The following is a 26,928-nucleotide window of genomic DNA, read 5'->3' as shown; positions in this document are numbered from 1 at the left end:
GGTTTTGATTTGCATTTCCCTGATGATTAGTGATGTTGACCACCTTTTTATGTAACTATTGGCCATCTGTATGTCTTCTTTGGAAAGATGTATATTCAGAGCTTCTGCTTTTTAATCCTGTGAGTAGTGAGTTTTTTTGTTAACTCTTTGAGTGAGGACATACATGAACATTTGTGCTACTCAAAGGGTTAAACAAATCAGATTGTCTGAATTTTTTGTTGTTTCAGGGTTTTTTTGTTGTTATTAAGTTGTATGAGTTCTTTATTTCACATATTAACCCCTTACTAGATATATGATTTGCAAATATTTTCTTCCATTCAGTAGGTTGCTTTTTCATTTTGTGATTGTTTCCTTTGCTGTGCAGAAGCTTTTTAGTTGCATTATTCCACTTGTTTATTTTTGCTTTAGCTTCCTTAGCTTATGGTGTCAAATCCAAAAAAAATCATTGTTGGTCAAATAAGTTTGTAAATATGATATATATGTTTGCTTGTTTATAGTTTGCATTGGGTGTAGGGGACATGCTGTAAGCAGGCAGGGTCATTATAGCCTAAGGCTTAGTTTTGAGACAAAACTTTTCCCCACACCCTTGACTATTGCATGATAGGGGGTGGTACACTCTTATGAGGAATCCCATTTATGCCTCAAATAAGTGACTTTGTATCAGAGACTTCCTTGTTTGTATATTGGATTGAAGGTTTTGATTTCTACACTATAAAATGGGGCAGTGGAGCCCATCCTGGAGGAGAGCAGAGAAAGACCACATGGAGGAGAGGAGAAGCAGCCAAGATGGCAGAGTGCTGAAGGACAAGCCAGTTAGTGCAGAGTTTGTACAGAGAGAAGGAGATGGGGAACAGAGGTGAATAAGGCTGGTGAGGTAGACACCTTTGATTCTAAGAAACTTGGATAAGTCAGTAGCTTTGTGAGCACAGAATGAGTGGGTTTTGGAGCCCAGTGTGTGTTTTTACTTTCGCCAGGTACAAGCTAGGATTCAAGATAATGGCCCACCAGTTCTTGGCTCCGTTGTTTCATTGCCATCTGTCTGAATCAAATGCAAACCTGCACAGGCCAGGTGGCTGTGATGGTGGCCATGGCTACTGGCTTTACAATCATCGCCAAGATTGATGTCAAAAGACTTACTCTCTATTCTTTCTTCTAGGAGTTTTATGGTTTCAATTTTTATATTCAAAATGTTTAATACATTTTTGTGATTGATGTAAGATAGTGATTCGAGTTTCATTCTTTTGCCTGTGACTGTCTAGTTTTCACACCATTTGTTCAAGAGCCCATCCTTTCCTTATTGTATATTCTTGGCTCATTTGTCATAAATTAATTGATTGTGTATGTGTGGGTTTATTCCTCAGGTCTCCATTCTGTTCCATTGATTCATATGTTTGTTTTTATGCCAATATTATACTGCTTTGATTACTATAGCTTTGTAATATAGTTTGAAATCAAGACATATGATATCTTTGGCTTTGTTCTTTCTTAAGATTGCTTTGGCTATTTGGGGTTGTTGGTTGCTTCATACAAATTTTAAGAATGTTTGTTCTATTTCTGTAAAAAAAAATGCCCTTGGAATTTTGATAGATATTGCACTGAATCTTTAGATTCCTCTGGCTAGTATGAACATTTTAACAATAGAAATTCTTCTAGTCATGGGCATGGAATATCTTTCCACTAATTTATGTCTTCTTCAATTTTCTTTCTTCAGTGTTTTATAGTTTTTATTGTACAGGTATTTCATCTCCTTGGTTAAATTTGTTACTAAATATCTTATTCTTTTGATGCAATTGTAAATAAAACTGTTTTCTTAACTTCTCTTTCTGATAGTTTCTTATTAGTGTACAAAAAACTTGATTTTTATATATTGATAATGTATCTTGCAACTTTACTGAAATTGTATTTATCACATACTTAAGAACTATATATTTGCATGTATCTCATTGGTCCATATCCTTTGGTCATTTTTCCTATAAAGTGGTTACTTCTCTACTTTGAAAGTTCTTTGTATACCATAAATACATAATATAAGGATAGTAATATTTTGTTTTACAAGTTACAAACCTTTTTTTCTATTTTCACCCTGCTCATGTTTTTATTTTTGCTAAATAAACATGTTTATGTTTTAAACTTATCAGTCATGCCCTTATTGCTTCTGAATTTTGAGTTATCTTTGGGAAAGGTTTCCTCACTTCTAGATTTTATAGAAGTTAGCTCATGTTTTCTTTTAGTACTTATATGGTTTCATTTTTTTATATTTAACTCTCTGAATCATTTGGACTTTACCCAGGTATATGGTGTGAGGAAAGAATACAATTTTATCATTCTCCATATGGCTCTCAAACCAGTTATTAAAAAATCCATCTTTCCCTCACTGACTTGACACAATGCCTTTGTCATATACTAAATTTCCACATGCACTTAGCTGAATCGGTAGATTTTCTATTCTGTTCCCTTGGTCTGCCTGTCTATTCATGAGTCAATACCACACTGTATAAATTGTAGAGATTTAATAATATGTTTTAGTATATTGGTAAGACCAACTTTTCTTTGTTGTGTCTTTTTCAGGGATTTTATGACTATTCTTTTCAGTTCTTCCAAATAAACTTCATAATCAACTGGACTCAGAAAAATGTTAATGGCATTTTTATTGGAATTGCATTAAATATCTAAATTAACTTAGAGAGGATTAATATTTTTGTGATGTTGAGCCTTCCTATACAAAAACATCGAATATCTTTTCATTTGTTCAAGTCTACTTTTGTGTCTTTCAAGAGTGCTTTATAATTTTCTTTAGGTAACTTTTGGGGTATTTCTTATAGTTTATGATGAGGTATTTTATTATATTTTATAATTTGTTCTACTAAATAGGCCTTCTCACATCGTATCTTATATCTGGTTTATGTTTTATAGATAAAGGCTATTAATTTTGGTGTGTGCATGTTATAAACTACTCTATTAAATTCTCTCATTATTTGTAGTATAGTTTTCTGTTAATTCTCTTGGGGTTTACAGGTATATAAACACATCATCATCTTAAACAGAGATCATTTGTTTCTTCCTTTCCATTTCTTATTGTTTCTAGGTGTGTTCTCTCATTTGGTTGCACCAGCGAATACCCTCTGACTTTGTTAAGTAGTAATAGGGACCTGGGGCCTGTCTTGTTCCTGTCTTCACTGAGAGAGCCTCTAGCCCCATTCAGATGTTGACTATCAGGCTTAAGTCAATTTTAATTTTATTGAGTGGTTTTTAAAAACATGAATGGATATTAATATTTATTTAAATATCTTTTCTGCTCCTATGGGGAATAATATATAATTTTTTCTTAGCTTTATTAATATGTTATTTATATGAGTTCCCTAAGTCATTTTTTTCTGATCCATACTCTTGTTAAGAATATTTGCTCTGGCCCTGGGCAGTTGGCTCAGTGGATAGAGTGTTGGCCTACTTAGTATCTGAATGTCCCGGGTCCGATTCCCAGTAAGGGCACACGTGAGAAGGAACCATCTGCTTCTTTTCCCTCTCTCTCCCCCTTCTCTCTCTCTTCTCCTCTCGCAGCCAGTGGTGGCTTGATTGGTTCAAACACTGGCCATGGATGCTGAGGATAGCTTTGTTGATTTGAGTATCAGCCCCGGAGCATGGTTGCTGGGTGGATCCCAGTTGGGGTGCACATGAGAGTCTGTCTCACTATCTCCCCTCCTCTAACTTAAAAAAATAAAGGATATTTGCTCTGCAATATTTCACAGTGTTAAACACATGTCTGGCTTATCTCTGAACTTGAAGATGGAGATCTTTCCAACCCCTTCTCTCCAACCCCATCTCTAAAAAGTGGGATAGTACAAGAGTTAAGAGTCTAGACTCTGGAATCAGGTTGCCCGGTTTTGAGTCCAGCTCTACCACTTGTGAGGCATATGATCTTGGGCAAGGTGCTTATCTCACTCTACCTCGGTTTCCTCATCTGTAAAGTGGGGATAATAATGATAGCAGGGTGGTTATGAGGATCAATGTATTACTATATACAAGCACTAAGAATAGTGCCTTGTCTACTGTATTCTTTTTTTTTTTTTTTTAGTTTATCTAATTTGTATAGGTAATATATTCACATGGTTCAGAATTGTACCAAGAAGTTATAGTGATCCTTCCACTCCTATTTCAGATACCCATTTTTCTAATCTTTAGCAGCTAGTAAGAATTATTTCCTATACAGCCTTTCAAAGATATTTTATATACAGGGTGAGACAAAAGTAGGTTTACAGTTACACAAAACACAGTTTATTATTTAAAATTTTTTCTAATTTATTGATTTTAGAGAGAGAGGAAGCAGGAAAGAGAGAAACAGAAACATCAATCTGTTCCTGTATGTGCCCTGACCAGGGATCAAACTGGCAACTTTTTTGCATATCCAGATGACACTATAACCAACCAAGTTATCCATCCAGAGCCAGAGTTGATTCTTGTATTATTATTTATTAATTATTATATTATTTTCCATATGAACAAGTGTAAGCCTACTTTTGTCCCACCCAGTATATGCATACACACACATACTATGTTTTTTCTTCTTTTTATAGAAATGGTAGAACATTATGAAAAGCATTCTGAATCTTAACTTTTTTAACTAGGTGACTATTCCTATAAAATTCTGTAGGTGTTTTCATTATGATAATATTAATGAATTTATTGACTGTCTAGGGGAAGTTGGGACATTTTTATGATGGTGATGTTGAATCTTCCCATTCAGGAACAAGATCTGTCTTACTGTGTTCTTCATCTCATTAATATCTTACCCTCTCAACACTCATGTGCTCACACACATGGACACACACATGGACACACATGCACACACACACAAGCATTCATCTCTTTTTCTATCTGCCCCACTAAACACAGCAGCACCAGGTAAAGATCAGCAGAGGTGGTGAGGAAATCTAAGAAGCTGGGATATACTGAAGTCAAATTATACTTTGTGGTATCTTGACCTCACCTGCTGGAGACAAGGCACTGGTCTTGGATGGTTCTCTCCGAGCACTTTGGCTAGTAGGGTCTCACAGCGAGAGCCCCACCCTAAGAGAGGTGTTCTTAAAATGGGGCTTCTGTTGTGAGGGTTGGGGTATATTTGGTCTTGTGACTGGAGGATCTGCTCAGCGTATTACTCCTGAGGGGAGAGAGTGCCGCAGCACACGCTGCTTTGCCTAGCCCCTGCTTCAACTGGGGCCGTGTGAAGGTCACTGTCACTCCCTCATGTCTTCCCACCCTCATCGCTGTTCATCTTTGGCCAAAGGATGTGGGCAATCTCTTGAGTTGCCAGCCAACTAGTAGGAGAGACCCTGACTCAGTCATGGGAACTCCGGGTCCAGAACCTCTTTCCCTCTGGGAGCCCTCGCCCACCCTGGTACCTACTCAGAGCCATTGAGAGCCAGTGCTGTCCAGTAGGCTTCCATAGGAGCCGTCACCACCGCATCAAACAACACCTCGCGCACCAGCTCCTCGTCACCTGGGTGCAAAAGCAAAGGATACCAGCCCACTTATTTGCCCCATGATGATAAACACAGCCTACTACTTTTTTGAGAAACCCTGAACTTCCAGGAACAAGATATGTCTCAAACAGGAGTCCGGAACATGTAAAATCGCCTATGTGAATTTGAGGAAGTCACTTCACTGCTTCCTGCCTTTATTTTCTCAACCTCACACAACATGTGAGTAGAAATAAGTGATTCCTAAGGCTCTTTCCAGCTCTAATGCTCTGTGAAATGAGGAGAGCCCCTCAGCAACATCAGACTGCCATCTGTACCCAGCCTGCCCTCTGTCTCAACTGTCATTGTCCTCACACACAGTGGCCTTGTGCAGTTCTCTGAATGAGAACTTGCCTCAGAGCCTCCACATATGCTGTTCCCTTGGTCAGGATGCTCCTTCCCCATTCTTTGCATAGGTGGCTCTTTCTTCTCCCTTGCTTTCTTTAAAGTACTTATTTTTTTATTGAGGTAAAATTCGTGTAACATAAAATCAACCAATTTGAAGTGTGCAGGTCACTTCTGTCCAGTTCCACCACCAAGGGAGATCTCATACCCGTGACGCCACTTGCGTGGTAAGTGACACTGGCTGACAGAGGTGGCCTTCCCTGACCAGCTATTGAAGGCAGGCCCTGGTTTTCCCTGCACAGCACAATCTGCAACAACCTGTGCCCACACCCACTGGCCTGCTTCCTCATCACGTGGTTTCCCCACGAGATCACAAGCTCCGCGAGAGCAAGGGCCTTGCCGGGTCAGGTCATCTCTGTAGCATCAGTGTTTGCCCCGGTCAGGTCATCTCTGTAGCATCAGTGTTTGCCCCGGTCAGGTCATCTCTGTAGCATCAGTGTTTGCCCCGGTCAGGTCATCTCTGTAGCATCAGTGTTTGCCCCGGTCAGGTCATCTCTGTAGCATCAGTGTTTGCCCCGGTCAGGTCATCTCTGTAGCATCAGTGTTTGCCCCGGTCAGGTCATCTCTGTAGCATCAGTGTTTGCCCCGGCCTGGCACAGAGGACATGCTAAGTCCAGATTTGTTCATGGAATGAATGTTGGGACAGCATAGAAGGTGGAGTCTCCTTTTGGTGGTGACACTTATGTGACAAAATGCTCCTTCTTGCAAAGAGAAAGAAGTGCCCTGATCAGGGTACAGCTTTCAACTTCAGCAGCTGAGTTAGTGGAGGGGAATTCAAGGTTAGTCTGAGAGCCAGGTATTGGAAAACACTTATAGGCACAAGCCACCAAGGGCTATCTGGGCCAAGGCTCTCTTCCACAGGGATGAGGGCTTTGCAGAGCAAGGCGTTAGCTACTGGCCCGGGGTCCACCGCTAAGTGGTGGCAGGGACAGCGCTGATGGCCAGGCTGATGTCCTTACACTGTGTGAGTGTCCCTTCAGAGCCTTACTAGTGCTGGTTGAAAGCAATATACAGAGATCCCATCCCTGAGATGGGGATATGCCCATGCCACAGTTCCAGGGACACTGAGTCACCAGCCTGGTCCCATAGTGAGGCTAGCTCTAGCTCTGTTTTTGTCTTTGGACGTCTCCTGTCTTCCCTATGCCATCAGTGAGCTCCCAGGATAGAGAGTTGGCAGCCCTCCCTTAAGTCCCAGTGCTCCCTTCCTGCAAAGCCCTGAGCTACAAGACCCCAGAGGGAAAGCCCTCAGTGAGCAGGCAGCACGCACACTCCAGGTCTGGGTCCTCCCCTGTCAGAAAGTGGACCATGGCTTCCAGCTGGCTGAGCTTCCGATGGTCGGGGTCAATATCCGTGATGCAATAGATCCTGGAACCGAGGGCGGGGGAGTCAAAGTTACCTAAAAATATTCTGTAATTCTGTCTCCTTCCCTCCCCGCTCCTTCCCTCCTTGTGAGCAGTGACTTTCCCACTTACCAGTCGTGGGCCAGCGTCAGGTCTGGGTGGAGCAGGTCGTGCAGGCCTGAAACCAGAGCTCGCACTCAGTGTGACACTCACGCCTGGTGTGAGGATGTGCCCCTGCACTGCTGAAAGCTCTTCAGGGAAGGGCGGGGTCTACTCTTCCTTGTTCTCAGCTCAGAGCAGGCACTCACCCAATGGGATGGGCTGGATTTGCACAGACCAGGCCTTCCTCCATGTTGCTCCTACTTCCGGAAATGCTCTTTCTCCCCATTGCCTCGTGTCCAAATCCTACCAACTTGGTCTTCCTTGGAGGAGCTAATACTTTGAAACCAATGATTTGGCTTCATTGTACCTGACTGAGCTAAATGGCCAGTCAAGAGATGAGCCCAGAGATGGGCCATGTCTGTTTTGGGTCATCTCTGTAGTGTCATGCCCAGCACAACTCTTACATGAACCATGGACTCAGTCCGTATTTGTTGACTGAATGAATGAATGAGTGAATGCCCTACTGGAACACCCTCGGTGCTCAATAAATAGGTGCTCAAGTTAAGGTTTGTTAAATTGAAGGAAAGGGTGATGGAAATGCCAAGGGCACATGTGTGGCATCACCAGAAGAGGTACTAGACTGACAAAGGCACAAGACAATGATAGGGCAGTAGCAGAGGGAAGGAGAGACAAGACACATTCAAGGGATGGTAAAGGAAGAATGGACAGAGTGGGGGTCTGAGAAGAACTGTGACCTCCCCTCCCAAGGACTTCCAAGGACATCCCTGTGCCCTCGGCTTTGTTCCCTCCAGGTTCTCAGGCAGCTGCCAGTCAGGAGGCTGCGTTAGGGAGGTGGGTATCTTCTCTGCCGTTCTCCCCCACCATCTCCCGCCACCACTGTCAGGCTCACTTCCCATAAGCTCCCCATTATGGGTTGAATTGTGTCCCTCAAAATGATGTGTTGAAGTCTTAACCCCCAGGGTCTATGAATGACCTGACATGAACATAGGGTCCTGGCAGAGGTAATCAAGTTAAGATGAAGTCATTAGTGTGGTCCCTAATCCAAGGTGCCTGGTGTCCTCGTAAGAAGGGAAGTAGAGACTCACACGGGAAGAAGCCATGTGATGATGGAGGGGAGACTAAAGAGCTGCTGTGTAAGCCAAGGCACACCTGGGGCTGCCAGTGGTGGCCTAGAGGGGATGTAGCCCCCAGAGCTGTGAGACAATGAGCTTCTCGTGCTTAGGCCACACAGTTTGCTGTCCTTTGTCACAGCAGGCTGAGCCAACTGCTACAGATTGGCTTACTTACTCTCCTCAGCCTCCTTTCTCTGCCTTCTGTGTGGTCTCTGACAGGTAAAACCCAACTTTGTTCAGAGAAACACAGGCCCCCCTGTGGCCTGGTAAAGCCTCCCAGAACCTCCAATGCAGAGTTGGCCAGTCTGCGGCCCTGCTGGTTTTGATGGTTGACTGACACACTTTGCACATCCAGGGTATCAGGGCACATGGACCCCCTCACCCAGCAGCCTGGCTCTGAAGGACTGTTCTAAAGCCCATATGGGTCTTTCTCATATCCCAGGAGCATCCATTTTTCCCTCTAAACTGCCTGGCAGCACTGGGTGCCAACTCACCTTCTTCCACAGACGTGTTCCCCAGGAGGATGTATTCGCCATGGCCGCGGGACAGGACCACTCCCAAACTGCATGGAGAGCAGAGAATCCATGTCCTCATCAAGAGCAAGTGCAAGTCAACCTCCCAGTGCCTGTCCTGGCCTTTGCTGACCCTGAGTTTATGTGCTTTCTGTACTCACAACAGTGGCATGCTTGCCTCACTGCCTTTGCCCTGGCCTCACAGGTTGTCCCCTCTAGAGCTAAGGCAGCACTTCTATTTTTACATCAGCCTGGCTTCCTGAAAAGGGCCCTGGAAGTCCTATGGGCCAAAGATCCCCCCAGCTCCCGTGGTAAACAAGATACATTCTGAACCTCTCAGAAAGCCTCTGTGATTTAGAAAATGCCCCAGAAATAGGAAGGCCTGGAGTTAAATATTTATACAGTAGAAGGGAACCTATTCAGATTTGATCTTTCATCTAACAATGCTCATAATTGCATATGTTAAGATGTTTACATGCATTATGTCATTCAATCATCACAATACTGACAAGAAGTAGCTACTATTACTAACCTCATTTTACAGATAAAGAATCTAAGGCACAGAGAGTTTAAGTAACTTGACAAAGGTCATTAGTGCGGTCCCTAATCCAAGGTGCCTGGTGTCCTCGTAAGAAGGGAAGTAGAGACTCACACGGGGAGAAGCCATGTGAGAATTACACAGCCTGTACGTTGGGAATTAAACCCAGGCAGTTGAGTTCCAGACTCTGCACACGAGGTTACACCGACAAAACGGGTCTAGACCCATCTAGTTTCCTGAATGCAGACTTGGGTTCTTTTCTGTTACCACAAAATTGTCAACTAACTATAAGTAAATTCATCCCCAGACATAAAAGTTCTACCCTGTGTTGCTTGTATTCATGTTCCACCAACCATCCCCTCTGCAAATAAAACGCGTGTCCCTCACCTGAAAGGTGTGTCACTGATGTCTGTGAAGAAGTAGTCATTGGTTAGGAAAAGAACTCTCTTCTGAAAGAGAAAAGAAAAGATGTTTGCTGGAGAGAAGAGTGCCTGTCTGTGCCACCCACCTCCTTACCTAATGCCTTTGGGGTTTCCTCAGCTCTGTGCCACTTCCCTGGCTTTTGGTTCGCTCCTGACCCGCACCAGCGCCCCTGTCTGGGGGCACTGCCGACAGAATTGTCACAGGCCCAGCATCCCACAGCCGTTGGGGGTGGCCAGACTGAAGGATCAAGGGCTAAGCCTGTGCTGTCTCATAAAGTGGCCACTAGGCACATGTGACTGCTGAGGCTTGATATGTGCAAGTGAGGAAATGAATTTTTAAACTTTAGTTTAAGAGAAATTTAAATTGAGATAGTCGATGTGGCTAGTGACTGCTGTATGGGAGAAGACAGGTGTAGAAAGTGACTCTAGGCTTCGTGTAGGACCAGAGTCGAAGATTTATACAGTAGGAGGGCATCCAGGTGGTGCTAAAAGCTTCTGGCACTGACATGTCTCCCGACTCACCTACAACCCTCCCCTCTCTGGAATACCCCTGAGGGGGAGTGGCCTCGCAGTTCTCCCCACTGACCCCTCCTAGGGCCATGTCATTCTTTACAACTCTTCTTTCCTTTCAAATCTGCCTTCTGTCAGGTTTCAGTTGAATTTGCATGGATTAGAGCATCGGATGTGTAGACAGTGACTAAGGGTCTGGGTTGGTCATCCAATCTGAATTTAAGCGATATGCTTGGGGGGTAAGTCAATTTGCTTTTCTAAGCATGGGAGTACTCATTTGTAAACTGGGGTGAATAAGGGCATCTCTTGAATGTGGTTGCTTGAGGTTGTGAGTGTGTTTTTAATAGAAGGGAATGGGTCCAGGGAACAGCAGGATTTGCCTTGGGCTCTGAAGTTCTGTGGAATGTCTGGTTCATAGACACAAGTTTATGTCTTTGGGAAAGCCACATGTTACAGTTGGCTCAGGAGCTGCTCTTATTCCCTTTACTTCTTTCTGTCTTTTATTCTATTTTGGAAATTGAAATAAGATGTTGGAAGGGATGCAGGCTGGAGGGGTGGGGGAAGAAAGATTAGTTTCTATAGAAAACGGCTTTAGCCCAAACCCAGATGAATAGTTCTCTGGCACTGGCCTCATCCCAGGTGATGTCCTCCCGCCCCCTCTGACTTAGTCGGATCCTCTCTTTGTTTCTCCCCTCGTGGGAGTCATGGGACCATGGGGAGCCAGCAGGGTGGAAAGGGGCTTCGAAGCCCTATTCTCCTAGATGAGGCTGGCTTCATCTTTTAAATTTCTTCTTTTTTTAATTAAAGAAGAAGGCAAAATGCACAGATCTTAAATGTATCATTCATTCATATACAGCCATGTAATTATCTTCCCAGTCAAGATATGGAATATTTGCATTCTCTAAAATTCCCTACCAGACCATGTCCATCCCAACCCTCCATAGGCAAACTTTGTTCTAAATTCTGTCATCATACATTAGTTTTGCCTGTTCTTATAGTATGTACTCTTTTGTATCTACCTTCTTTTGCTCTATATAATGTCTTTAAGATCCATCCATGCTGCTGAGTACATTGGCAGTGTGTTTCTTTCTACTGCTGAGTAGTACCCCAATGTGTAAACACAATAGCTAGCTTTGATATTCACTTATTCATGGGCCTCTGGGGTGTTTCCAGTTGGGAACTGTAGTAAGTAGAGTTGCTGTAAACATTCTTGAATCAGTCTTTTTGTGGACATATGTTTTCATTTGTCTTCATAAATACCTAGGAATAGAATTTTTGGGTTGTATGCTAAATGTATGTTTGCTTTTATAAAAAAAACTGCCAAGCAACTTTCCTCACTTGTTTTATTATACTTTCACTAGCAATGCATGAGTTCCAATTTCCTCTGCATCTTAGTCAGGATTTGGTGTTACCAGATCTTTTTTTTTTCAGCTACTGTAAAGAGTTTGAAATGGAACCTCACTGTAGTTTTAGTTTGGGGATCTCTGACGACTAATGGTGATGTGCACCCTTTCATGTGTTTATCAGATATGTATTTGTGAAGTGTTTGCTCAAGTATTTGGGCCATTTTTATTTATTGGATTGTTAGTCTTTTTGTTGATAGTTTGTAGAAGTTTTAAAAGTATATTCTGGATACTGTCTATGCCTTGCTTTTTCATTTTCTTAATGGTGCTTTTTGAAGAGCAGAACCTGTTGCTCTCAGTGAAGTCCAGTTTATCAAATTTTGTTTTGTGTTTTAGTACTTTTGGTGTTTTGTCTAAGAAATATTGGATAACATCAGTTGTAATGATTTTTTTCTTTAATGTTCTTTGTAGAAGCCTGATAGTTTCTATTTTGATATTGAGGACTATTATCCATATCAAATTATTTTTCTGCATGGTGTGTTTATTTTTTTATATGTTCATTCAGTTGTTCTGGCACCATTTGTTATAAAGACTTCTCTTTCTCCATTGATTTGCCAAGGTGTCCACTGAAAATCAGTTGGTAATGTGTGTTTATTTCTGGATTCTCAATCCCTTTTTCTATTCTTATATCCAACCACTTTTCTTGGTTACTGTAGCTTTATAATTAGTTTTAAAGTCAGGTAGTGTGACTCATTCAAATTTGTTCTTTTCTTTCAAGGTAGTTTTGGCCATGTTAGATCATTTCCATTTTCTATTTTTAGAAAAGTTTTAATTGAATTTATTGGGGTGATATTGGTTACTAAAATTATACATTTCAGGTGTACAGTTCTACAATACATCCTCTGTATATTGCGTTGTGTGTTCTCTAATGCAAGTCAAGTCTCCCTCCATCACCATCTGTCCCCTTTCCACCCTCCTCCGCCTTCCCACCCTTCTTTCTCTCCTGCAATTCCCACACTGTTATCTGTGTCTATAAATTTTTTCTTTGCTTAATCCCTTTACCTTTTTCACCCAGCCTCCCAATCCCCATCCCCTCCAACAGCTGTCAGTTTGTCTCTATATCTATGAGTCTGTTTTTGTTTTGTTTGTTAGTTTATTTTGTTCATTATATTCCACATGTAAGTGAGATCATATGGTACTTGTCTTTCTCTGACTGGCTTATTTCACTTAGCATAATAATCTCCAGGTCCATCCATGGAGATTACAAAAGGTAAGATTTCCTTCTTTTTTATGGTTAATTAGTATTCCATTGTATAAATTTCATATAAATTTTAGAATACCTTCTTCTCTTCACCTTCTGTATCTAGAAGAAACCTGTTCAAATTTTGACTGGGATTGCATTGAATCTATAGATTAATTTGGGAAGAATGGACAACTTAGCAATACTGATTTTACAACTTATAAACATGGTTGTACCATTCTCTATATTTAATTTTATCATTGACATTATTTCTACAATGTTATGTAGTTCTCAGTGTAGAAGTCATATATAGCTCTGGCCAGGCAGCGTCGTCCCAATACATCAGGGTGGTGGGTTTGATCTGCTATCAGGATGCATGCAAGAATCAACCAAAAAAAAATGCATAAATAAGTGGAACGACAAATCAACGTTTCTCTCTCTCTAAAAATAAATAAAAATAAAAAACAATATTTTTTAAAAGTCATATATATGTATATATGTGTGTATATATATACATAACTATGCTATATATGTCTATATGTGTATATATCTATACATATATATATCTCTTTGTTAAATTTATGTCTAAGTATTTTTTGTTTGATGCTATTGAAATTGGACCTTAAAAGTAATTTCATTATCTAATTACTAGCTGTTATTATAAAAATACAATTAATTTTTTATAATATTGACCTTGTAGTCTATGACCTTGTTATATTTACCTATTGGTTTTAGTAGTTCTTCTGCAGATTCTTGGGGTATTCTATATAAACAATCATTTTTGTCTGTGAATTAAGACAGTAAAACATTTTTGTGCCTTTTATTTTGTTTTCTCCTTATTATAAGGATAGGTCCAGTGCAATGTTGAACAGAGTGGTGAAAGCAGACATCCTTCCCTTGTTCACACTCTTAGGAAGAACATGTTCAATATTTCACCAGTATAATTTAGCTTTTTCATAGATGCCTTTTATCAGATTGAGGAAGTTTCCAACTGTTAGCAGTTAAATTTTGTCAAATGTTCTTTCAGCTTCTATTGAGATGACCATATGGTGTTTCTCCTTTATTCTGTTAATTAATGTATTACATTGATCAACTGACTTTTCTGAATGTCAAACTAGCCTTACAGTCTTGGGATAGCTCCACTATATGTTATTGTTGCCATGATCTTACTCTTACATGCAACACAATGTCTTTTTTCTTTTCTTTTCCTTTCCTTTTTTTTTTAGAGAGACAGAGACAGAGACAGACAGGCAGGAAGGGAGAGATATGAGAAGTACCAGTTCTTTATTGCGGCACCATAGTTGTTCATTGATTACTTTCTCATATGTGCCTTGACAGGGAGGCTACAGCAAAGCAAAGTGACCCCTTGCTCAGGCCAGTGACCTTGAGCTCAAGCCAGTGACATTGGGCTCAAGCCAGCAACCATGGGGTCATGTCTATCTATGATCCCACGCACAAGCCAGAAACCCCATGCTCAAGCTGGTGAGCCCACACTCAAGCTGGATGAGCCGGAGCTCAGGCCGGTGACCTCAGGGTTTCGAACCTGGGTCCTCTGCTTCCAAGTCCAACGCTCTATCCACTGTGCTACCTCCTGCTCAGGCCACAATGTCAAAATTTTTGCTTTAAATAGTTGTCTTTTTGAGAAGATAAAGAATAATAAAGTCCTTAAAATATATTTTTTAAATTTATTTATTGATTTTAGAGAAAGAGGAAGAATGAGAGGCAGGAATATTGATCTCTTCCTATATGTGCCCTGACTAGAGATTGAACCCACAACCTTTGTATATGACGATGATGCTGACGCTCCAACCAACTGAGCTTTCCAGCCAGGGTAATGAAGTCTTATATTAACCCACATATTTACCATCTCCTGTGCTGTCTATTTCCTTGTACAAAGCTCCCATTTGCATAATTTTTCTTCACCTTGAAGAACTTCCTTAAGCATTTTTGTAATGCAGTTTTGAGGATGATGAACTTTGTTCTATTTTATCAAAAAAGGTATTTACTTCACTTTTCTGGGGGGGGGGATATTTTCTCTATTATAGAAGTTTGGGTTGATAGTCTTTTTCTTTTGACATTTAAAAATGTTACTGTGTTGTTTTTCATGAGAAGTCAGCCATCATTCTATTCTTGCTTTTCTCTAGCTTCTCTTAGAATTTTCCCTTATCTTTGATTTTTAGCAGGTATACTATGGTGGGCTTAGGGGTGGTTTTATTTTTCTTTTTATCTAGCTTGGGTGTGCTAAAATTCTTATATCTGTTGGTTGATGTTTTCCACCAAATTTGGGATATTTAGGACATTATATATATTTTTTATGTATTTTTTTTTCTGCTCCATTATTTCTCCTTTCTTCTGGGATTCCAAGGACATATGATAGACCACTGGTAATAGCAGTATTTTCTTTTTATTTTCAATTTTTTCTTTCTGTTCTTCAGAATAGTTGATTTCTATTTATCTCGTCTATTTATTTGGTTTTCACAGCCAGGATTGGTGGTGACTTCTCATCCCAGGACTGGAACCCTGGGCTGGGGGCCTGAGGTGGGGCTGAGATCTCGGGCTCCTCAGGGGGCCACTGAACTGAGATATCTCTCCTGACTTTGTTCTGCCATATGTGGGTGTGGAAACAGCCTCTTATATGTCTCCATCACTCCTACCAGTCCCAACATGGCCTTTTCTTTAGATCCTTGGGTGTAGGACTTTTGTTCAGCTAGTCTTCAGGTGGTTCTCAGTGATGGTTGTTTTGTGATTGAGTTGTAATTTTGGAGTGACCACAGGAGGAGGTGAGCACAATGGTTACCTACTCTGCCACCTTGACCAGAACTGCCATCCAGTAAAAATTTCATTTCAGATACTGTACTCTTCAGTTCTAAAAATTATATTTGGTTCTTGTGGTAGTTTTATACTGTGTTGAATTAATTAAGCTGGAACTATGTTTCCAGATTCACTTCCCTGCATGGTTCTAAGTTGGGGTTGGCCAAAAGGGAGGCTTGCATAAAATTTTTAAGGCAGAAGTGAAGAAGCAATCATTTTACACACTAAAGGTGAGTATCAGGCACTTGTAGCTTGCTCTGAGCTGTTGGCTCACCCTTGTTGGCCTGGGTAGGCAGCCACATTCAAAGCTCCCTTAGCTGCCACCAGGTCTGTTTGTTTAGTCTACCAGAGACCTGACCTGGTGAGTGTGCAGTGCCATGTGAAGGGCACCAGCTCCTTCTGCAGGTCACCGACACCATCGTTGTTGGAGGTAATTAGAGACAAATTTGGACTGTAGTTTCTCCTCAGGGGTTCCAGTTTGTTCTTGCTTTCCCCCACATATCACCAACCACTGGTCCTGCGGTCCTATGGTCACTGGCTGAAGAGAGACAGCCTTCTGCAGACTTCTCAGTCAACTCCCACCATTCCATACAGTCTAACCTCTAGAATAAAATCCCTACAGTCACATCCCTTATAGTGGTTCTGTTTCTTTAATCAAATTTGACTCATTCCCTGCTGAGATCCTTCATTACTCATTCATTATAAATTTCTTTTGAAAATTCCTTGGACCAATTTATCATATCTGCTTTAAAGTCCTTCTAATTCCAAGAGCTGGGACACCTCTGGGTCAGTTTTAAAACTGCTTTTTCTCTTTATCCAATCATCTTTATTGTATACTGGTTATTGTAAAGAATAGGTTGTAGACACATTGTCTGCCTCTGAAGAGTGTTGATTTTTATTTTATCAGCAGATAAATCATTGGCTGGTCACCTTGAGCTTGGGGAGGCTTAAATTTTCATTTTTGTTAGGATGTGTCTGTTACAAATCTTTAGGTTTAGGGTTAATCCCTGGTTCTTGACACATAGTCTTTGCCTCCAAAGGGTAGCTCTCCTGTGCTTTCGAAGGAAATCCTGAGGGGCCTACTAGCTTCTCCACCCAGTGTCACTCAGTCTCCAAATTGTCCCCACTGCCACAGGCAGCAGCTGGAATCCTTTTCGGCATTCATTTCCATCTGCTTTTGGTCATTTTCATGTGTCTTTAAAGGTTTGTTTTTAAATAAATTTTCCTGATTTATAATTGTGATCTGCTGGAAGGTTAGTCCAAATGCAAGCTATCCCTCATGAATGAAATCAGAACTTTGAAGTCATCTTTTCAGATTAAAGCAAAAAGAAGAGAGAAGGAGGGGGCAGGGCACCCCTGAATCCTGTTAACAGAGAGCACTGAAGAGATTTGCAGGATGAACGTAAGCAGGTGTCAAAACAATAGCCCCCTTTACAGGAAAAGTGTGTGTGTGTGTGTGTTGTGTGTGTGTGTGTGTGTGTGTGTGTGTGTGTGTGTGTGTGTGTTTTAAAGAGAGAGAAAGAAAGAGAATGAGAGAGTACCACAGATCACTCTAATCCTGTCTCCTTGAATCTGGTGCACAAGGATTAGAAAGCAGAGGGACACGTGGTGAAGCTGCCCTAACTGCTGGTGCCAGCTGCTGGTGTGGGTGTGGGCGTGTGCACACCACGCAGCCAAGTCAGCAGGGTTCCCTTGGAAGAACCCGAAGGCTGGCAAAGAACACCATGCCTGCCCCTCTTCCTCTCCCACTAGTAAATGTTTGTTCTAAACTATCGAGCAACATGAAAATGATAAAAAGCATCCTGGATATGGTACTCCAGGATACTCTTGTTTTTATAAAAACATGTCTCAGGGTATCTGACCACAATGTTGCTGGTGGGTTAGAGAGTATGACACCTGTGATCGGTTCGCTTTGGGACAGACAGCCCTCTAGCAAGGTGGCAAGCAGGAGGCCTGCTGGCCAAACCTGGACTCCTTACACGTTTGACATGCTAGATGTTGGCCAGATTGTGTTTTTAACATTTTTGGAATTGGATACACACATTTAAAATATGGATCCCTAGCTGTCCCCTTTAGATGGCGTGTGTACACTGCAGTTCACCCAGTTCCCAGCACACCCGGGACTGAGGCTGGTTTATCTTCCCACTCACGTTTTTCAACATGGTCTATCTGGCCCCATAGGTTTTTGAGTTTGTGAGTCCTGCTCTAAGTCACGCTAAGGTTCTACTACTGTGCTTGGTCATGTCACCAGAGTTGCCTGTCTAGAGTTTAGGGGAGACTTAGAAAGATCTGAATAATCCATGGGAAATAAAGTAGCATGTAAAATCCCCTGGGGAAAACAACCAAACAAGTTCTCAACTGCCGAGAGGATGGCTGGAGTGACGGAAGACCCCCCACCTGCTCTAACCACCTGCTCTAAGACAGCTTCCCTTGGCGCAGACCCCAAGAGAGCTTCTCCTGAGGAACAAGCGGGGCAAGTGAGATGCACCAGGAGCTGAGAGAACTGAGACAGATTGACTGGCTAGAAAGCAGCAAGACTGCCTGCCTGTGGCTCTGCAATAGCGAGCACATTCAGGAGACACTGAGGAGTTGGGTAGTGAACAAAATGGAACACCATCGGGGAGAGGGGCATCATGATTGGTCAGAGAAGTGAGAGGTTGGATGGTGCCACCATACTGGCCTTTATACCAGAAAAATGTCCTACACACACAGTGCAGGTGCCAGAGCTTCTGGCAAGAGAGTAAAGAGGGGAAAGATTAAAGAGGGCCAAGTTTTGACATGGTGGGGAGAGGAGAAGACAATGAATTGTAAAGATTGGCTGGAAATGCTATTCTAAAGAGGCTCTTGGAAACTCTCTAAGGCTGGAGAGTGAGCTGAGAATCCAGGCCCAGTCCTACAGAAACACCTTATACAGTGGTGGTCGAGAGATGTCTAGCATCAGATCCAGGTAGGCTTTGCAGTTAATCACCTAAGTGACCCTGGACAAGTTTTTAACCTCTGAATTTTCTCATCTCTAACATGGGGATAGGATGGAGAGAACTTGCTTCATAAGGTTGCAAGCATTAAGCGAGTGAACATTCATTAAGTGCTTAGTCCAGTGTCTAATAAATGTTGGCTGCTATTATTATTATTATTTCATTATAATTAATAGTAGCAGTAGTAAGCATGAACACGTGCATATTATGAAATGTCCATCATGGTTATGTTCATGATCATCGTCACCCTACTTCTTTTCCGACCTGGGCCGGTTCACCCCTCCTTAGGCAACCTGGTGGTCCCCCGCTCCCGGGAGGTCACCATATTGATGCCGAACTTAGCGCGGAGGCCTGATCGGCATAGCGCACTACAGCCCAGAACTCCTGGGCTCAAGCGATCCTCCTGCCTCAGCCTCCCGAGTAGCTGGGACTACAGGCGCGCCACCACGCCCGGCGTCACCCTACTTCTTTATGTCTAAGCACCCATGTGTCAAATAGCCTTTGTGAAATTGCAGATGAACTTGGATGATGTATTAGCAGCAATGAACAAATTTTGACATGATGGGCTGAGGTTGCAGGAGAAGTTCAGCCTGCCTGGCTCTTGCTAGGACTCTCCTTGGGTGGCTTTGAGAAGTGCAAAGGCAGCATGAGCAGGAAAGCATGGTGGGCAAACCACACCCACTTCATGAGCTGATCTGAATTCAATCTAGTCACACTCAAATCTGTCTTAAAGTGGCTCTACTCCATTGGCACATTAAAGTTTCCATTGCAGCAAAAACAAGTCCTACCTTAAATGCTCTGGCAGGCGAGAGCTCCCTTGTGCACCTCAGTGGGAGTTTGGTTGGGACCAAAGTAGAGGCTCATGGAAGAAAACTTTATTTATTTTTCTTAGATCAGGAGAAAGAACACAATGCCATGCTAGCTGCTGCAATGGATGGTCTCACATTACGGGTACTGACCAGTCTGCCGAAAGGAGGTCTTCCCAGCCCAGAACTTATAAAAGGGAGAAAGCTGCCACAGAAATTAGATATTGGTCTCAATAACAATCAGCCCGTGCATCTCAAAGGGATACAGTGAATTGCTTTGCCTTTCCAGTGCTTTCTTGTTTGGCTTCATTGGAGGTCTGTGTTTGTAGAAGAGCTTGGGTCTAATTGTTGCAGACAGATGCCTGTGTTCTTTTAGCTGAGACAGATGGGCAACAGGAGGAGGAGGTGGGGGTGGCTGTGAGGGAGGAGGTGACATTTGTAAATATGTCAAGGGACAATGAAAATTCACTGAAAATGCACTGGAACCTTTTAATTGAAAAGGTGAAATGATCTTTTACAAATGATGGGTGGGGCTATGAAGGCAATAATGGTGCCAGGGAGGGTATTGACTCTTGCACATCTGTGGTTACAGTGGATAAAATCAGCTATAGGGAATAGCGATTATTTTCAATCTCTTTCCATAGAACATGTTTTACAGGAGCTGCTAACAATTTGCAAAATTCACTGGCACTCTTCCCTTTGTCATTATAAACAACAAAAGGGCCAAGTGGCAAGCAGCATAAGGAAGAAGGAAGAGTTGTAAACAACTTGGGCTGACCTACTACTCCTTGCTCAGGAATCGCCAAAGACTCAGCACTGGTGTGAGTGGCAGTTCCTTGCCAGGTGCTTCTCTGGAGCTGATGTACACTTGGCTCCCACCAAGCCTGTTAGGCTACAACAAGCTCTCTTGTCTTAAGCTCTATTTTAGCCAAGTCCAAGTTCCTTGTCACCACCCCAAACCTCAATTAATGGCAATGCTGCCTCCCGGGACCAGTCCCTGGCTCTTTCTCTCTAGCACCTTACCCCATTGTCCAGTGGAAGCTTCACATCCATGGAGAGAGAACCCGTTTCCCCATTAATCATGGCAGTTCTCAGCTTCAAGAGGAAAGATAATGGGATTAGTTCTTTGGTTCACACTAGAGTGTGGGGCTTTATTGATCAGTTTGGAAGGGACCCCTAGGAACACTTTTGGTTCTTCCCGTTTTCCTCTAAACAGAATACCGAGAGGGAATAGATTGGTTCTAGGTTCCATTTAGCCTATAATTCTGGAAATTCACTAAAATAATGTTACCAAGAGGACTGATATATGAAGGAACATAGTGTCATATTACTAAGACAAAATTTCCTCTAGAATGAGCTACTAACACCAGAAGCCAGACTAAAACATCAGTATCAGTAGAACTCCAACTCTGTGGCTTATAGACATGAGCTCATGCAGCCTCAGTAATTCTTGTGATTTAGGAAGACATTGTTATATTTTTGTAGTTGTTTAAAGAATTGCCCATTAAGACGTTGTTTCTGGTTTGGGCTTGGAAAGCCTCCCTGGAGAGGTGTAGAGTGACCTCAGAGTTTCCGGCCACACAGCTGGATTGTGTATCTACCATGGAGTGAATCAACTCCTCCTTTTCCCACTTCCCCACTCACGATTTCGGCTTGGTCCTCCCACTCCACTTCAGAGAGATCCACACTGTTGTAGTTAGGCTTGGGTTTCAGTTTCTTCTCCTCTCTGTACTAGAGTGGGCAGGTCAGGAAAAAAAAAACATGAGGTTAACAGAAGGCCGCCAGATCCAGTTTCATCTTATGGGTTATTTATATGATCAGAGACTCTCAGTGACTTCTTAAGGTTCTCCGGGCCAATTCTTAATGCAGTGGAGAGCTTCCCTGTCAACAGTTGTGACAGATGGTTTCATGGCCTCTGAGTGAATATTTCCCATAGGAGGAGCTCTCTCTGAGTCAGCTTGTCATAGTTCTGGACAGCTCTGATTGTTAGGAAGTGTTGCCTCACACAGAGCTGGGATCTGCCTCCCTATAACTTTTACCCATTGGTCTTAATTCTTCCCCTGGAGCTGCACAGACTCTCTTCCCTTTGACAACCATTGGGATTTCTGAAGGTGTTTGTCACTCCTAAGACTTCACTTCTTCAGGCTAAACATTCCTAATCTGCAAATGCTTCGACTCCCTCTGAATATACTCTATTTCGTCAATGTCACTCCCAAACCGGAGTGTCCAGGACAAAAGTCAATATGTCAGGTGGGGGCCTGGCCAGTATGGTATGTGGACCATATCACACTGCTTTGACTCCCGCCTCTGACTGCTGGATTTGCAAGCTGACAGCAAAGTTCGGGTTTTCAGTCCATTCACATAATACGTGGTTAAGTTGCATCTTTATAATCTTATGCTTGAACGTGGAGTATTTTGCACAAAGTTCCATGCATCCCCAATATATTTCATCTTGTTAATTGCAGCCCACTGTTTTAGAAAAATACTTTCTAAATACTTACGTCCTCACTTAATGTATTAGCCACACCTTCCATACATTGTGGCATCTGCCTTTGGTGTTTTCATCTTGTTATAGAATTTTTGAATGGGACAGAGCCAAGGACAAACAGATTCTGCAGTGCCTAATAAAGACCTTTCCAACTTGACACAGAGCCATTAATCAACACTCTTTGAATGTTATTATTTTTTTCTGGCCATGTTCCCACTCTCTTACACACACATACACACTCTCCAAGAAGTTATTTGTTATTAGAGATGTACCACCTCCCAGATTTAGTTTAGTAACATAAAATAAAGAAAGAGAATAGACTTCCAATCAAGGTGGCAGCGTAGGTAAATGCAGTACTCGCATCCTCCCACAACCACATCAAAATTATAACTAAACTATAGAACAGTCGTCATTCAGAACCACCTGAAATCTAGCTAAATAGAAGTGTTACAACTAGGGATTTAAAGAAGAAGCCATATGAGGCTGGTGTGAGGAGCGGATATACAGAACTGGCTAGTCTCACACCCACATGTGGCAGATAAAAATAGGGAGGGAAACCTTGACTGTGGAGGTCCCTCCTAAGGAGCGAGGGATCCCAGCCCCACACCAGGCCCCCAAGCTCAGGGATCCAGTGCTGGGAAGAGAAGTTCCTATAACTTCTGACTGTGAAAACCAGCAGGGGTTGAGTCTGAGTGAGAAAGGGCTGCTGGAACCCCAGCAGTTCCTCTTAAAGGGCCCAGGCACAGACTAACTCAGACTCACTCCCTCTGAGCTCCAGTGCTGGAATAGCAGCTCAAAAGGCACCAGGGACATATGGGGAGGAACAGAATTATCTGGCATCCAGACAAGAGTTAGGGAGCAGCTTTCTCCCACACAGAAGTGCTGGCAGAGGCCATGGTTCCTTCTCTGAACCCTCCTTTTACAGAGCCAGTGGCAAGCAGGTGCCATACCTGAGTCTTCATCAACCTTGCTATCATTGTTGCCCCCACCCTAATGATTCCCTGAGACCCTACCCCACCAAATTTGAAAGCCCACTCAATCTGTTTCCTGTGACTTTTCCACACAAATAGCCTGTCTTGTCTCACACTTCAGACTTTCTATAAATCTCTCAAACAAACACCATCCAGCCTTAGCATGTCCTCTACCCCTTTGTAAATGGTTTCAAGCACAGCAGCAGCAGCAGCCAGCCCTGGTTCACAGCTTGGCTTCTCCTGGGCACCTCCAAGTCCAGCACAAGTAGCAGCTCATCTGCAGATCCCTTGGGATGGCCCTAGGTGGAACACAGGTGGTAGCTGACCTTGGCCTGCACCTGCTGGGAAGCCCCAGAGCCAGCACACCCGATGGACAGCTTTAGACCACATCAAAGCACCACCCAATCACCTGCACAGCAACACACTCAAGGGGCAGGCACAGTGGGCACCAGAGCCCTGCTGAAATAAGTCCTGTTGCGTGGGGCAGGCCCCTGCACAGCTGATCCTCTATGGTGGTCAGTGGTCGCAGCCTGTCTTTATAGCCAAATGATCTGGGAGTAAATTCCTCCCATTGATATGCCAACTACAACAGGAGGGTATACACAGTCGACATGGTGGGGGACACAACAGGAGTGCCCAGCTTGGGTGAGGAGGGAGACTGTGCCACTGGACCCTGTAGTAATCAATCCACTTTATGATGCCTTGAAGATGAGAGATGTAGCAGCTTTACCTAATACATAGAATCAACCACAGGGAGGCTGCCAAATGAAAAGACAAAGAAATACATCCCAAATGAAAGAACAGAAGAAAACTCTAGAACAAGAACTATAGAAAATGGAGACAAGCCATCTACTAGATAAAGTTCAAAACACTGGTTATGAGGATGCTCAGTGAACTTAGGGAAAGAGTAGTTGAACTTAGAGAGAATTTCAACAGCATAAAAAAGGACATGGAAACCATAAATAAGAACCAGTCAAAAATGAAGGATACACTAACTGAAATGAAGAATAATTTACAGGGAAACAGTAATAGAGTAGATGAAACTGAGAAACAAATTAGCAATTTGGTATATAAGGAAGCAAAAAAAAATCCTGATCAGAACAGCAAAAAGAAAAAATATATAATAAAAAAAAATGAGACAGTATAAGGATACTATGGGACAACTTCAAGTGTACCAACATTTGCATAATGGGGATGCTAGAAGGAGAAGAGAGCCAGCAAGGAGTTGAAACCGTATTTGAAAAAGTGACAGAAAACTTCCCCAATTTGATGAAGGAAATAGACATACAAGTCCAGGAAGCACAGAGACTCCCAAACAAGCTGAACCCAAAGAGGCCCACACCAAGACACATTATAATTAAAATGTCAAAGGTTAAGGACAAAAAGGGAATCTTAAGCAAGAGAATAGCTGTCAGTTACCTACAGGGGAGTTCCCATATGACTGTCAGTCGATTTCTCGACAGAAACTTTGCAGGCTAGAAGGGATTGGCAAGAAATATTCAAAGTGATGAAAAGCAAGGATCTACAATCAAGATTACTCTACCCAGCAAAGCTATTATTCATAATCAAAGGGCATATAACAAGCTTCCCAGACAAGGAAAAGCTAAAGGAGTTCATCACCACCAACCCACTATTATATGAAATGTTATAGGGTCTTCTTCAAGAAAAAGGAGAAAAAAAAGGATAAAAATATAAACAACAAAATGGCATTAAATACACATTTATCAAACAATGAATCTTAAAAAAAACAAAATAAATGAAGAAGCAGAAAGAAACAAATTCATAGATAGAGAACATTTTGATAGTTGCTATATGGGAGGAGGGTTGGGGTTTGGAAAAGGTAAAGGGATTAAGAACAAATTTGTTGTTACAGAATAGCCGTGGGGATGTAGCTTGGGAAACATGGTCACTAATATTCCAGTAACAGTGTATGATGTCAGATGAGTATGAGATTTACTGGGATGATCACTTAATAAGTTATATAATATCTAATCCCTGAGGTAGATACCTAAAACAAATATAATATTGTATAGAAGCTGTAATTGTAAAATTAAAAATTATTTAAGTTAAAGAAAAGAAAGCCCTAGCCAGGTAGCTCAGTTGGAAAAAGCATCATCCCAATGCTTCAAGGTTTTGGGTTCGATCCCCAGTCAGGACACATACAAGAATGAATGAATGAAAACATTAATAAGTGGAATAACAAATTGATGTTTCTTTCTTTATTTCTCTTACTCTTTCTGTCTCAAATCAATAAATTTTATATACACACACACACACACTCACACACACAACAAAAAGAAAAAGAATAGTTTATCATTAAGGTAAGTTAAGAATTAATCAGAAGGTTTACTTTCAGCAGAATGAGCCCCCCTTCCCCGCAGATGCTTGAATTGTTGAAGTCCCCTATCATTGTGCATTTTGCTTCTGTCAATTTTTACTTTTTCAAAAAAGCCTCATCCTTGTTTCTTGCCTGTGCAGGAAATCTGTAGTAAAACTGCCACAACAGTATCTCCCCTTTTTCCCTCCTCGCCCGTGTGTGGATGATGTCCCATTCTTGGCCTTCTGGATGTCTGCGCTCATGACAAACAGCACTGTCCTGCCATCTTTGACACTGGATCTGCTTCTTTTCTGTAAGTGTCAACATTCTTCATTCATTGCCATTTCCTGATTCCTAATGATAACTGAAAGTGCATCTTTATCTCTTCATATTAGGACCAGAATTCCACTTTGTTAATTAGTCATACTTTGGGCACTGAAATAGAAAGATTTCAGGCCAAAGGTATGGCTTTGACCCTCTTTCAACTTGTTATTAGGCATATCCTCTATTATTTTTCTTTTTAAAACTCAACTATTGTTCTCCTTAATACCTACTATAAATCAATAGTGATTTTCTTAGAGATCTCATGAAGCTGACTTTACCACATCTTTTGTTATGTAATAATATTCCATATGGTGTTATTCTCTAATTGTTTCATTTGTGTAAGTCTATTTGTGTATAGACTATTCCCTTAATTAGATGATAAGATTTTCTCAGAGCGTTATAAGGTTAGGCACACAGTAGATCCACAATATGAACTGACTGCTTGAAGTCTGATATTTGTCTAGATTACATAAGTGGTAATAGATGGATTTTTGACCAATGCCCCTTCATTCTACAACTTAGCTCCAGTGGGTAACATGAGAAATAAACACATTTATTATTTCCTTAGTGGGTCATTTGTTGGCACTGAGGCCGCCCTTTACTGAACCCACTGTTATAGGTCAGTGACTCATTATGGGTCTATATGCTGGCCCAGCACTGTCCGAATTGGGAAGACAGAGTGGCTCCAGTGTGCCCTGGCCTCTCTCTACTCTGAACCCTTATAGTTTGCCTTAAATAGCTCAATCCGTTGCCTTATGAACACTCAGTAACTAACTATCTGAACCAAATGGAATGGAATGTAGCTTAGACTGATCTCTCCAAATGGCAGCTGGGCAGGTAAGCCCTTTAGTAAGTTCTCCGAAAGATGCTCTGCTAGTCATTGTCCTCAGCTGCCACCCCAATTCAGTGTAAGACTATCAGAGGGGAAAGCGCTGAGAGTCCTCTAGAACAGTGGTCCCCAACCTTTTTTGGGCCACGGACCAGTTTAATGTCAGAAAGTATTTTCATGGACCGGCCTTTAGGGTGGGATGGATAAATGTATCACGTGACCGAGACAAGCGTCAAGAGTGAGTCTCAGACTGATGTAACAGAGGGAATCTGGTCATTTTTTAAAAATAAAACATTGTTTAGACTTAAATATGAATAAAACGGAAATAATGTAAGTTATTTATTCTTTC

The 26,928-nt window shown here is 42.1% G+C and overlaps 1 protein-coding gene across 1 annotated transcript in view; it reads right to left on the bottom strand.

Annotated features, from left to right (window-relative positions):
• The window catches only part of CACNA2D4 (calcium voltage-gated channel auxiliary subunit alpha2delta 4), a 123,345-nt gene that overhangs the window by 67,348 nt on the left and 29,069 nt on the right, over positions 1 to 26,928 (bottom strand). The window contains 7 exon segments of the mRNA XM_066369084.1: positions 5,401 to 5,494; positions 7,186 to 7,283; positions 7,391 to 7,436; positions 8,988 to 9,055; positions 9,931 to 9,992; positions 20,674 to 20,745; positions 21,295 to 21,381. Coding sequence (XP_066225181.1) covers positions 5,401 to 5,494; positions 7,186 to 7,283; positions 7,391 to 7,436; positions 8,988 to 9,055; positions 9,931 to 9,992; positions 20,674 to 20,745; positions 21,295 to 21,381 — 527 coding nt within the window.

Source organism: Saccopteryx leptura, chromosome 2 (genome assembly GCF_036850995.1).
Source record: "Saccopteryx leptura isolate mSacLep1 chromosome 2, mSacLep1_pri_phased_curated, whole genome shotgun sequence".
Lineage (NCBI taxonomy): Eukaryota > Metazoa > Chordata > Mammalia > Chiroptera > Emballonuridae > Saccopteryx > Saccopteryx leptura.
This window is presented reverse-complemented; position numbering and strand designations above follow the sequence as displayed.